A 14,398-nucleotide genomic window follows, 5' to 3' on the forward strand; every position below is an offset into this window, starting at 1 on the left:
CTGAGAATGTTTTCAACTGCTTTTGATATATACTGGACTGTGATCTTACACAATACTTTGCTTAGCACAGATAAAAGTGTGAAACCACGCCAGTTATTACTATCATGGAGAGTTCCTTTCTTTGGTTTCTTCACTATAATCCCATTGGTCGACTAATCTGGCATTTTTTCCCTTTCCCAGACTGATGCAGAGAGGATAGTTACTACTAATTTAGGATTTACCATGAACAATTCTGCATTCAAGTTATCCTTGTCAGGAGCTTTCTCATTTTTTAAGGATTTGATGGCTTGAATGATCTCTTCCTTAATTGGGGTGTCTGTGTTGATATCAAGTTCTTCTTTTGCCTTGTGGATGTTTGCTTCCTCTTCAACAATTCTTTGAAATGCTCTGTCCAGGGCATTTCTTGTTTTTTTCCGGTTGTTGGTAGGTGTCCTTCTTTGTTTCTGATGAGTGTGTGTGTTGGTGTCTGCCGTTTACCACTGATAAGCCACGTCAATTTGTAGATGGTTTCTTGTTCACCACAAGCAGCTGCATCCTCTGTTTGTGTTGTCAGATTATCAATATAATGCCATTTGTTCGCTCTCACAAGGCATTTGACCTCCTAGTGTGCCTTGCTATACTGTTTGTGGTATTCATTCTTCAGTTTCTGGGATTTTGTGTCTAAAACTTTTTTCTTCAGGACTCATCTGGTTTCTGTGGCATTCCATGTGCTGGGTGTAACCTCCTCCTTCCTTCTCTTCTGCCTGTAGCCTAGACAGGCTTCACTGCTCTGTCTATAAATTGCTGTTACTTTGTCCCACTTCTTGTTGATCTCCTCATCTGCATTCCCCTCCTCTTCATCAAGGTCTGCAAGTGCTTGAAACCTTTTCTTTAACTGCAGAAGGGAAGGCTTTCTGTATTTCAAGGGACTTTAGCTGGTCAATATCATAATGTCTATGTTCCTTGTTTGGTGGACCCACACTTCTCAGTTTTTGTTTGATGGAGGCTGTTGCAATGTGGTGGTCGCTGCCAACTTTTGCACCTCTTCTCACTTTCACATCTGTCAGTGAGTATTGCCATTTGCCATTGATCAAGATAGGGTCAATCTGGTTTATCTCTGCCATTTGGAGAATGCCATGTCAGGTTGTGAATTTCACAATGTTCAAATAAGGTTCCACCTATGACTGGGTCATTCATATTGCAGAAGTCAACAAGACTTTCTCAGTTTTCATTCATTGTGCCACACTGATGTCTTCCCATTGCTCTGTTGTTGTTTGCATTGTCCTTACCGACCTTAGCATTCAGGTCTCTCGTGACAATAGTTAGGTCATGACGTGGTACTCTCTCTAACTCCACCTGTAGTGTAAGGTAGAATTTGTCCTTTATTACTTCATCACTGTCATTTGTCGGAGCATAGCACTGAATCAGGGTGATATTATGATGTTTCTCTTTCAGTTTGGGTCTCATAAGTCTGCTGCTGATGAATTTCCATTCAAGCAGGGAATGCTCCACTCCCTTCTTCAAAAGGATGGCAACACCCTCATGATGTTGTCCATCATCCCATCCAGAAAACAGCAAAGTTTCTCTTGAGGCTGTTGTTAATCTTCCTCATCCCGTCCATCTGCTCTTGCTGACACCCAGGATGTGTAAGCTGTAGCTTCTCATCTCCGCTGTGACCTGAGCTAAATTCCCTGTTTCATACGTTGTCCATACATTCCAAAAAACAAGTTTGTTTTTTGTCCTAGTGTTGAGCACCTCAGTTTTCATGCCAGTGTCTTCCTTTCGGCTTTCACTACTGGCAGTCATACAGGCCATTGACTCCTGAAGGCCATCACACACAGTAATGGTTGATTTCTCCATCACGGTTTCTGTAACATATTTTGTTTTTACAGGACAGGTTGTTAGCCCTGGGCCTAACCCCTAACCTGGAGGACCTGGGTATCTGTTTATCTGGCCCGTCCCCCACAGACCAATCCAGCATGGTTGAACCTTCCAGGAGCAAAAAGTCCCCCCACCCCCAGACTCTGGGGATTTCTAGAGCACGCAAGCTGTCGTGCCATGACAAAACACGGACACCAGCGGACAGGAGCTGCGGAGTTATTTGCCATTTATCATCCAGTAAATTGCTACCAGCCACAGTTAACTCAAGAGTTCATGTAGCAGAGAATCCTGTGGCACCTTATAGACTAACAGACGTTTTGGAGCATGAGCTTTTGTGGGTGAATACCCACTTCGTCAGATGCATCTCCAAAATGTCTGTTAGTCTATAAGGTGCCACAGGATTCTCTGCTACTTTTACAGATCCAGACTAACACGGCTACCCCTCTGATACTTGTCAGGAGTTCATGGCTCTAAGTCCTATGCTCAGGCACCTAAAGTTCATATCCTCTCTGTAGTCCTGTGTTTAGACTACATTTATATTCAAGTTGGTCTGTTCAGAATATCTTCCTTAAAAAATTCTATGAAACTTGCACTGGATTGTAAGGCTCTGAAATCGTATATTATATGTGCTCTTTTGCTGACATAATTTTGTTATGTCAGCAAAAGATTAATACTAACTAGACTGTCCTATTATACTTTAAAAAGCTTTCAACTCAGGTCTTGTTTTAATTTCTTTCCACATAAAATCTACAGCTCCCTCTGAATCTTAAATTTGAACTAAATTTAAAGAAAATGCAAAATGAACACATTAAGGAAGGCCACCACTAATTCTTAGAAGGTGCAAGACTTGCTTCCTTATCTGTTTGCACAGACAAATTTAACAGTGAAATTGTTCATTCTGTGCTTAGACTTCCTTTTGCTTCTATTTCCCTGTAAAATGAGCTGTTTATATTGCTGCCCTGGTACTAGGAAGATGTAAAGAGGGTTGTTGCTATGGTTTAGCCATTGTGTCGATACCACTCTGCTCATTTATTAAGAAATAACACAGACAGGTTAAACAAACTAATTCTGTTAGCTCCACTGTTTGCTGTTTACCTGAACCGATCTGCTGAACCTACAGTCCTTTCTGTGTAACTAGCCCTGATGATTATTTCTCTCATTCATTATTATCAGGTCCACTAGGAAAAAAGAACAGGGGTGTGGCATACCTATTATAGAAAAACATAAGAATATCTGTAACTGCTGTGGGAAACTGTTATGTGTATAGAGACTGGCACTAGCTGCCAAACCACAATAGCCCAGTAAACCCTGTAGCCCCTGGGTTTTTTGCTGCATATTTTTCCCTTGTAGACAATACCGCAGAATCAAAGAAGTTTGACACTTTATTATTTCTCTCTCCTCGTTATAATTTAGAGTTCCTCTTAATTTAATCATCTGAAAATTTTATTAACATACTGAATGCATTTTTCCAGATCACAGGTAGCTATCTTTATTGTAACCCATTAGACACTACTTCCTTGCTGCTTCCTATATTTTGCCTATTATTACTAATTTTTACAGCTTATATTATACCCAGTATGGTTCATACCGTGTTTTGGGGAGCGACTGGGGTTAAAACCGTAGAAACAGGAGAGTTTAGAATTACATTTTTTTCCAAAAGTTTTAGATGAGTGAATTATCAGTGAAATTAAAATTAAGTCAAATCATTTCTTTTAGTGTATAAATCAGTAAGAAAAATGCAATAGCATATTGTGTTTTATAGAAGTCTGCTCCCAAATAAATCTGAATTCAGGAGCAATCAATATTTATAATCCATTTGTAATTTTCAGTAAACAGACAGCCCCACATGAGACAGTGCAGAAAAAAAAAATTGAGTTGCCCTGAAGTGTGTTTCATAGATATAACTTGGCAGATATTAAGAGGAATTGGAGCTTGATAAAGAAGGCCAGCCTACCATTTTTTACAGATTATCTGTAGGGCAGATCATTGGTGCCAGCTCTGTTATCTCAGTTTCCATAATGGGATAAAGAACATGGTTTTCCTTAATGAAGTCCTTATTTATGTAGATGAGCAGAGGGTTTTGCAGAAATGGGCTTAATTATATTCCTTAAGTGGGTGGGTTTGGTTTTTAAAAGGTTCTGGCAGCATCAGGCATATCAGTATCCTGCATTATGTTTTTTAAATGCCCTTTCAGTTACTATCATTGTTTGTTTTTGTGTTTCTTTTTGTAGATTCTGGGATTTTTCCAAGCCTAATCCCTTGCTGGAGACTGTGGAGCATCATACAGAGTTTACGTGTGGACTAGATTTAAGCCTTCACAACCATGGTCAGGTAACAGATTAGATGATTTTATGTTTCACTTGTCTATTACAGCCAATACAATTCAATAGCTGAATTGAAGACTCCATCATGAGCAGCAGCCATCGGTTTGTAGAGTGCCTCAGGCAGAGGATCTGGCTGAATGCAGGTTAAAATAAAACACATGTAGTTCTATTTTTATTTGAGAAACGATTACTTGTCTGTAAATGGGGGCCTGGGAAGAGGTTGCAAAAGCAGACAGAGTTGAAATCCATATTGATTGCAGGTGGAAGCAAAAATTACTTTGAGTTGGGAACGAGAGTTCTAGAGAAGGTGCCAAATTCAGATCTAGGGTTCAGACCTAGTTAGAGATGGGCCAGTCATTAAATATGGATCCAGTACTAGAAGTGAATGTCTCCAAAGTTCAAGAATGCTCGGATGTTGCCTGTTGCTTTAAGCCCAGCACTAGAGGGGACCAAATACATGATTTTAATTATAGAAATCCCAAACATTAATGTCTTGGGGGATGAGATTTGCTAAATCAAGGCTAATAATTTGAGTATTGATTGTCTTGGGATTACTTGAGAGTCTACATCTGTGTAATAGTTTAGCAGTAGTTTAGAGTAAAGCCAAGCAAACTCACCCTTTGGCAGTGGATAATATATACATACAGATGGTATTACATTTAACTGCTCCTGAGTTTGTGCAACAGAAAAAGGGAAGTGATGGCTTATAGGTGACTCATACGCTTTGTATGTATTTGGTTTTAATCTGTCGTGTGACATCCAGCTATCATAGCAGTGAGTGCTGTAAAAATGCTGAAATAAAGAAATATGTATAATGAAGTCAAAATATGACTAAGAAGTAATTGAAAAAAATCTTTGAAATGGACATGTAGAGAATCTCAGCAGCTTCCAGTTTGAATATCTGTTGCCTCTCTGTAGTTTCCACTTTGAGCTTTTTCTTAATAATCTAAAGATTTGGAATGTGTATCTAAGAGCAGTACTGTTAGTGCAGTTGTAGTTGTTTAAGCCAAGAGAGTGAGTGAGCTGTAGTGCAAATTGTATGAATCGGTTTGCTTTGTCAGAAACATTAAGGATACAGGGTTTATTTAACCAGACATGATTGGATTTTTTTACCCTCAGGTTGTATTTAGATATCTCTCAATACTGAAATAATTGAAACCTGATTCTGTTTACTGTACAGCTTAGGCAGGTACAGCATGTTGCCTACCGTGCACAAATCAAATCAAACTGGTATTATGATATCTAATAAGCATTATTTCTCCCAATATCCAAAATATGCTAGACCAACAGTGGACTGTTATTACCCTGTACAGATGTCTAAGTCATCTAACGTCAAATAACCTTTTTAGATCATAGTAGGGGAAGGCTCATGGTAATTAAGAGAAATGTGCAAGATGAACAAACAGAATTCACCTTGAGGCTCAGACTACACTAGGTTTTTACTTTTTGTTTACAAACTGTTTTTAAACATCCCTCCAACTAAAACAGCTTCTGACATGGTGTGAGCAGCTAGTGTTAGGGCAGGTCTACGCTTAAGATACTGCGCCGCTGCAGCATTTTCCGGCGGCATAGTTAATCCACCTCTGTGAGTGACGGTAGCTATATTGATGGGAGAAGCCCTTCCATGGACAATGATGTAGTTATATCTAGGTATGTTTGTAGCATAGACCTGGCCTCAGTGAGGCCAAATGGTTTCAAATGTTTAAAAACCCATGAAAAGATTGGCTAGGGACTTTTATCATAGGGCCTCTTTCCCATATAATACTGTTCTTCCCTAGTTTTTCCTGCTCATAGTCCCAGAGCTCTACTGAGGCTCACCTGGGTATATATTAGACACCACTTAAAGGAAAGTGTCCTTTAGACCTGAATTCAGACTACATCGTGGAATTACCTACGGCTGTTCTATAGCTCAACAAAAACATGGTTGCAAATTGAGTGACTGTGTCATTTGCCTATACAGAGTTCAATGGGTCTGGCTTCAGAGGAGACCTTCTGGCATATTCTCTTCTAGAGTGGGACTGCATTGTTCAATACCCATGCGCGGGGTGAATTTCGCCTATAATGAATAGTAGTACTATACGTAGTAGAAATAAGGCACATCCTACAACCATATCATGTTCCATCTCATATGGTCCCTCTCTTCTTCTTTGGTTGGTTTTTGTATTGTGATAGCTTTTAGGAGCTCTTGTGATAAACCAGGATCCCATTGTGCAAGGTGCTATACAAAAACAGAACAAAAAGACAGTGGTGAGCCCATCTGAACTAGCTAAGGGATGTGCCAAATGTCATTTTGTTGGGGTAGATTGTGCCAAGGCAGTTGAACAGTTGAGCTTGGGGCAGGTTATATCAACTAACAGGAGGTTCACACTTCGTAAGCCTTTCAAAGAAATTGCTGTTGCCACTAGGGAAGTAATCTTAAAACTTGTTAGGGGGCAGCTTGATTGAAAATCAACAAAATTCTGTGTTTTGCAATTTGAGCGGGGTGCTGCAATCATGAATTAGTGTTTAATCAGCTCTTATTTGTGTGACACAGAAAATAGCCACAAAGAACAAAATTTAAAAGTACAGCTACATTGAACATCCAATTCATCTTTTCATGACACTGAAATTATTTCAACAGGAGTATGAAGAAGTACGAGGAATATTACTTTGCATATCATAAATTGCATGAAATTGTGGACTTTTGTTGTTCTAAAGCTGCCTAATGCTCAAGGCAAACATGAGAAAAATGAAAGCCCTGGATTTGTTTGAAAGCCTTTCTTCATTTCTGTGCCTACTTATCAGGTCCGCTCCGCACACCACAGAGAGCACCCAGTGCTGTGTGTAAATGAATGCTTTCTATTGAGCAGGTTCTTTCTTTGGCGGCTGTCTGAGAACAGGACGAGGATTTTAAAAGGGTTGGGGGGAATCCCTTCAGCTTCTCTTTACTGGATCTGTGAATTATGAGCTGCAATTCATTTCCAAAATTGCAGTCCTGTGTGATTTTTAAAAGAACAATGGTGATAACCATTTTCAAGCACTGATTACAGGAAGAATATATTAAACATAAGTGACAGCAACATATCAAATCAGAATAGGGCGTTTACAATGTACAGTGCTGAAAAGTACAACCTGCGGATTAAAAATGAATATGAAGAGGAATACAAACACAATACTACAGTTTGATTTGTCATCTAAATGCAGAATCAGGCCTGGAATTTAAAATAGCTTGTATGCAACAGGGCACACAGTGTATGTGCTTGATTTGCATACTTGTTTATTATGGCTGCATGAATAATCATTGTAATTCTGTATACAAAAGGGTAGATGTCAAGTAGCCACTTGTACTGACAATTATGCATTTGTGCAATTCTAAGAGGTGTGGGAGCCAGATTCTCTTGTTTACTCCAAACCTTTTGTGCTGCTGCTGCTGCATTTCCACAGTTGTGGATTTTCCCGACAGGTCAGGTGACGTAGATCTAGTTCCTCTTCCACCCACTCAGTACCTGGCACAGGGAGTGTATCAAGATTGAGAGATACATGGTCGGAGTGCTGCTGTGCTCCAGCTAGAATGTGGCTGCTTAAAAGCCACAGCTAGCCTATATAGATTATGCCCAGAGGTCTGGCGAAGAATCTGGGCTTGGGTGTGAAAACCTTTCCGCTGAATGGAGACATTGTTGATCATGTGACGCAGAGTAGCAGTTTTTCCAGGTGTTCATTTTCTTTCCTTCATCCCTCAGGCTGTTGAGCACTATACTGCACACCAGCTGGCTGCATAGTTGGAGCTCTCCTCTCCATTTCAGTAGGATTGTTGCTTATAATTTGTGAAGTGCTCTGGGCTCCTGCATAAAGGGTCCTATACAAATAATATTTTGCATTGTTCTGTAAACATTTTCTAATTTGTGAGACTTGAGATACAATATTTAATTTTTTTTAAAAAATCAGAACAAATTAGAACATTTGTGGAAGTGACATTGTCAGGTTAAAACAAGCAGGCCCAAGTCATGAAGGGAAAAAGACACGTGACAGCAGGGTGCAAAGGGTGCAAGGTCAGAGGAATGGACATATGAAATGGGAAGCAGGTAGATATGAGAACTGGAGATACAGAATAGTATTTTTTTAAGCATTTATGAAAATGTTACCCATATTCACGTGGTGAATTGTGGTTGCTTCTAGGAGTTCGAATTTCATGGAAAGAGAGTCAATGAAGGAGTCAGAAAGGAACTGGCATAGTCAGAGTGGCACAGAGAAGTTCTGATCCATTTTAAAAAAAGTCTTTGAAGAAAAAGAGAACCCTCCCTACCCCCTGTGCAAATACTCCCTTTGTCATCTCTATCAGACAGTGGAAGGCTCAGCCACCACCAAGTTTCTCCCCTTTGCCCATGAGTGAACAGATGGAAAAGCCTCTGCCAAATATAGCTCTCTATAATACACAATCCAGGGTATCTTTGGCTCTGTGTATATTGTTATATGTGTCTTACTCTAATCTCTTTTCTCCAAAGGAGGGATTGGTTTTTGAGGCAGTCTACAAAATTACTCCCTTTTCGCTGCCTTGTATGTAAAGTGGGCTCCATTATAGCTAGGGAATGCGTATCCAGCCTGAGCTTTGTAATAGTTTCTGTAGAAGGTGGGGTCCATGTAGCTTGTTAGCATTGCCACTCTATTTTTGTTTTTAAACTCCTGCAACTTTCTGTGGATGCACATGCAGCTTGATAATCAACTCTTCACGATGAAAAGAGACCTGCTTATTTTGTTCTGTCTTTCACTGGCAATGATATATGAATGATGTGTATTCGGAGGCATAATACAGTTTAATTTATGTGATGGTGATACAGTTCTTTGCTCTCTTGGATGGCACTGACCCTCTGCAATAAGAGCATATTAGTTTCCCTCCAACATTGCCCCATATCTGTATAGTTATAAGGATTTCAAGGGCCCTGTAAATTCCACCATAAATACAGTTTTATTGATAACTTCACTGAGGAACAACCAGAAAATGTAGTTCAATACCCCGCACTGGCAATGAATAAAGGCCATTGGAGGCTGTAAGTCTAAACTTTTTGCTCAGTGTGTCATGGATGACATAGAGTAGAGGTTTCCCCTGGCGTCCATTTCCTTTCCTCCAGCCCCCAGACTGTTGTGTAGCTACAAGTTGTCTGAATGGGTTACTCCCTCCACTCCAAAGGGTATTTCAGTGGGATTGTTTGCAAGTGGCCTCCCTACCAGCCACTCAGAATGATTGCTAACAGCCACATTCAAGTGTTTCAGTACTTGTGGAGTGGATGAATAACGGCTCTTTTGCAGAAAGAAGGTCATTTTTTTAGGACCAAATATGAATGCAAACGGTGTCTTCAGTGGAGATGCTGTATTATGTGTTCTGTTTGTATTTACACAAATCCTGCTCTGGTCAGAGGCATTAACTAACTGTTGTAAAGCTGGAGTTGTATTTTGTGGACATTTTACTGGAAAATGCATAAACTTCCTTTGCTCCTTTTTTTTTTGTTTTTTTTGGGGGGGTATTTTTTTGTCTTGTTTGTTCTTTCTTTGTACATAAGTTGTGGACTTTAGATGTTCCACATGACCATTGAAGCTGTCATGCCTCTAGAACACGGGTGGGCAAACTTTGTGGCCTGAGGGCCACAGCTGGGTATGGAAATTATATGGTGGGCCATGAATGCTCATGAAATTGGGGATTGGGGTGTGGGTGAGGGGGTGAGGGCCGCAGCTGGCAGGGTGGGCTCTGGCGTGCAGGAGGGTGGGACTGAGGGGTTCAGAGGGCGGGAGGGGTATCAGGGCTGGAGCAGGGGGTTGGAGCGCTGAAGGAGGTCGAGGGGGAAGGCTCTGGACAGTGCTTACCTCAAGCAGCTCCTGGAAGCAGTGGCATGTCCCCCGTCCGGCTCCTATGCGGAGGCACGGACAGGCAGCTCTGTGCACTGCCCTGTCTGCAGGCGCTGCCCCTGCAGCTCTCATCGGCCTTGGTTCCCGTCCAGTGGAAGCTGCAGGGATGGCGCTTGGTGTGGGGGCAGCGTGCAGAGCCCCCTGGCTGCCCCTATGCATAGGAGCCGGAGGTGGAACATGCTGCTGCTGCTTCCGGATACTGTGCAGAGCGGGGCAAGTCCTAGACCCTGCTCTCTAGCAGGAACTCGAGGGCCGAATGAAAACATCTGAAGGGCCAGATGCGGCCCCAGTTTGCCCACCTCTGGCCTAGAAACATTTCACTGACTATATCTTTCCTCTCTCTTATGGCCGTTCTCACCCACTTCTTTAAACCTCTCAAGGTGTTCCAGGTAAAGTTTTACAGTTTGAAATGCCTTGAGAGAAAAAGATCCCATTTTTTGTTTTAATTTGTGCATGGATTTCTTGACTGGCTTTATTAGTCACTATGAATGTTATTGGTGAATCCCTTTGCAAGCCTTTGCAAACATCCCCTTTGATTGGGTAAAATTCATCCTTGTGCATAAGGAACCAGTGCAAGACAAGACCTTATGTGAAACTTCCCTCCTCCCCCACACATACACCAGGCTTCTGAAATGAGACTTAAGTGGTACATAGGCCTTGAGCTGGCCCTCTGAAAGGGTAAATTCACCCTTTGTCATTTCCTATTTTTAAAAATTCTTGGTATTTTTAAACTGTCCCAGTATAGGTAGTAGCAGCAAAGAATCCTGTGGCACCTTATAGACTAACAGATGTTTTGGAGCATGAGCTTTCGTGGGTGAATACCCACTTCGCATGCGACGAAGTGGGTATTCACCCACGGAAGCTCATGCTCCAAAATGTCTGTTAATCTATAACGTGCCACAGGATTCTTTGCTGCTTTTACAGATCCAGACTAACATGGCTATCCCTCTGATACTTGAGTATAGGTAGTGTTTCCCCTGTGAAGTGGAAGGGTTAATATCAGCGCTCTAGACCTGAGTTTTGTGAAAACTATAGTTGCTACAGCCATAATGAAGTTCTGTGAAAGCTATATTATCACTATATTGGAAGGAATTATCATATCAGCAGTCAAATATTTCCATCTCTTTGATTTTAAAGTGTTATAAAAAGTGACTGCATGGATCACCTTCTTATTCAGCGGATTTTTCACCTTGTATGTGTGTTCAGAGTCATCTGATTTAGTGACTTAAAAGCTCTGACTGCTTTTTCCTTTGGTTAATCGTGCTGAGCCAACACAGCAGAGAGTAAGCTGGCTTCTGATTCTTTAGCAAAACTGTTTGCTTAGTGCCAGTGAGTTATATCTGTGCACCTCGATGGATGACAAACAGGGTTTCGTGAAGACAGTATGTGGCCTGTACAACTGTTAATTACTGGTGATTATTTAAAAAAAATTGAAACCTTACTTGACTCTTAGATTCAAAGATGGAGATTGCAGGGCTGGTGGTTAGGAAGCATGTTGTTTTGCTTGTAAACTGAATATATTTGATATGGAGTCACTGAGAAACAATAAACGTGGACTCCCCACATAGAGTGTCATATGTCAGCATAGAATGGAAAATTAGAGTTTGGATTAAACCTTTGCACAACACTGCATTGATTTTATCAGTAACTGAAGGATGGACCTGGTGTTCTTTAAAATAGCTCTTTAAAGATTCCTTTCTTTAAGCTGTCTAACATTGCTAGAGTGCATCCATTGCTGCAAATAGTTTTGAAAGTCCTCTGCACTTCACTGCCAGATATGTCTTTCAGACCTGCAACTCAGGTGAATTTAGACAGCATATCCTTCACCAGTAAGATGTAATAACTGTTGTGCTTAGAGGATTGTATCAAGTCTACAAAATCAGCTCCCTATTACATATTCCATATCAGGTCAACAAAACAACTGCCTTCTGTCTTTTGAAATAGATCCTAGCCAGTTTGTATAACGTTCCAGAGACCTGATCAGTTCCTGTTTTCAGCTCAGTGCCTTGTTACACTTTTTAATGGTCTGAAAAACAGGAGCAATGCCCCCTCCATATCTCCTCCCTTCTTGGGAGAGTAATACATTTCTTTAGCAATGTCTGGGACATTGCTATTACTGGTCAGCATATATCATTTGAATCCAGATCTATATAAGAACTTCTGGCCAGTTTTTTATTCTGTATTCATCACAATAGAAACAATGTGTAGTTTGAAAAATACCACACACAAACTAGAATGCTTGCAAATGTTTTTGTTTTTATTTTACAAAATTACAATATGCACCTCTCAATTTATGCATGAGGGGAGGGCTCAGTTACAGTTCATCTCTGATGCCTCTTGACCAAACATAGGGTCACAGTAATGGTTGGGGCTTTCTAATCAAAGATGGAACCCCTTGTTATTTTAAACCAACAGATCCATACCTCAAACCCAACATGTTAAGAGCATGGGGGAGAGGGTTAGTGTCACATAGCAAGGAACTCCCTGGTACGTAGCAGCGAGTTTCAGCTTGTCTTATCAGTCCGGTGTACTCCAACTCAGTGTTGTCATAACCTGCATCTCAAATGAGTCATGTAAAGTATCGTATGCAAACCGGTGACACACAGGTGATTAATATCATTGTGAAATGTTTGTTTTAATGCTAATGTGAGGAATTATGGGTACTCACTAATATTGTGCTTTAAAGTCTGTGACTAAAGAAAGGGAGAAAAACCAGTTTTCTCTCAAACAGGAGGGAAGACAGCTATCTACCTGTCTCCAGTGCAAATTAAGTTTGGTGGAATCAAAACAATGGAAGTCATACAAATCAGCAAGGGGGTAGGAAGTCAAGGGGATGAGAAGAACAGCATGAGGTCTTCCTATGTCCGGGGACAAAACAGCAAGTTTAGGAAGATATAAGAAGAGAGAAGAAGCTCTCTCTGCATCCATCATTGGAAAGACACTAAGGGCCAAAGCTCTTGCAAGCTGAGAAAGACGGACCCTTCATTCAAGGGGGTTGAAGTCTCTCAGAAGTGAATATAAGTAAAAACTCAGCTTAGACAAAGATCTTTCACCTAGGAAGACCAGGGAAACCACTATTTTGTACTTCTGTGGAAGGGCCTAACTGGGAGAATGTTAGCCATAGCTGAGAAAAAAAATTGGTAAGAAATCTACCTTGGTCCAAGGCTGTGGCTTGCTGAGTTATGTCTTAGCCATTACGAAGGATATTTTACTTTTACTTGCTTGTAACCTTTTGCCTTTATCCCTTGTTCTTAAACTCACTTAAACCCTCTTTTTGTTAATAACTTGTTTTACTTTTAATCTAAACCTGCTTAGTACTATTGAAGTGACTGCTAGCTCCGGTTAAATTAATAAGCTGTGCTTTTGTCTTTTTAAAGGAGCAATAAACCTTATTACTTCTCTGAGTGTTCGAGGAAAGGGCTGGACACTTCAGGGCAGACAGTTGGGGGAAAATTTGGGACTTAAGAGTATGTTGGGTGTCACCCTGTGTAACGATGTGGTTCTGGTGGGACCCAATTGAGAGTGCCAATTCAGGACAAATTGCTTAAAGCAGGGCAGTTACAGCCCAAGGTTGGGGTTTTTCCACCTCTAAGGCAAACCAGACCAGCCAGACAGAGAGGACTTTGATTTTACCCCACTGGCTAACCACAAGTCACACAAGCAATTCCCTTAGACACTCCAGTTTCCCAGTATCACGACCAGTGCCACTCGTTATGGGGACTAATGGTTATGAAAACCAATGTTCCATTAAAAGAAAAAAGGTTCTCTCGATCCCAAAGAACCCACCTCCAGACCAAATCAGATCTTACCCACAAATCATGCTGTTGCCCAGTCCTTTAGAATCTAAAATCTAAAAGTTTATTCATAAAAGGAAAAAGATATAGACGAGAGCTAGAATTGGTTAAATGGAATCAATTACATACAGTAATGGCCAAGTTCTTGGTTCAGGCTTGTAGCAGTGATAGAATAAACTGCAGGTTCAAATCAAGTCTCTGGAGTACATCCAAAGCTGGGATGGGTCATTCAGTTCTTGGTTCAAAGCTTCAGTGTAGCAAAGTCCCTCCAGAGGTATGAAGCAGTATTGAAGACAAGATGGAGGAGCTGCAGCAGCCATTTATAATCTCTTGTCATGTGGCCTCTCTTTCTTTGTTCCAAAGATAAGCAATCTGGGCACATGGCAAGAAAAAATCTTAGAGTTCTGTCCATAGGCATGTCCCTCTGCATACCTTGCCGAGTCGCAAGGTGTATCTGCCTTCTTTCAGTGGGTCAGTTGATGGTCCTTAATGGGCCATCAAGTAGGCTAGGTAGTGCTGATGCCAAATTGTCTGGGGTGTCAC

General features: G+C 41.0%; 1 protein-coding gene across 2 annotated transcripts in view; it reads left to right on the forward strand.

The window, feature by feature from the left end:
• PEX7 (peroxisomal biogenesis factor 7) overlaps positions 1-14,398 on the forward strand; it is a 79,386-nt gene that overhangs the window by 52,886 nt on the left and 12,102 nt on the right. For both annotated transcript variants that reach the window (XM_032770059.2, XM_032770066.2), the window contains one exon: positions 4,092-4,191. In XM_032770059.2, the coding sequence (XP_032625950.1) occupies positions 4,092-4,191 (100 nt within the window). The remainder of the gene's footprint in view (positions 1-4,091; positions 4,192-14,398) is intronic.

The sequence above is a fragment of the Chelonoidis abingdonii genome, chromosome 3 (genome assembly GCF_003597395.2).
Source record: "Chelonoidis abingdonii isolate Lonesome George chromosome 3, CheloAbing_2.0, whole genome shotgun sequence".
NCBI lineage: Eukaryota > Metazoa > Chordata > Testudines > Testudinidae > Chelonoidis > Chelonoidis abingdonii.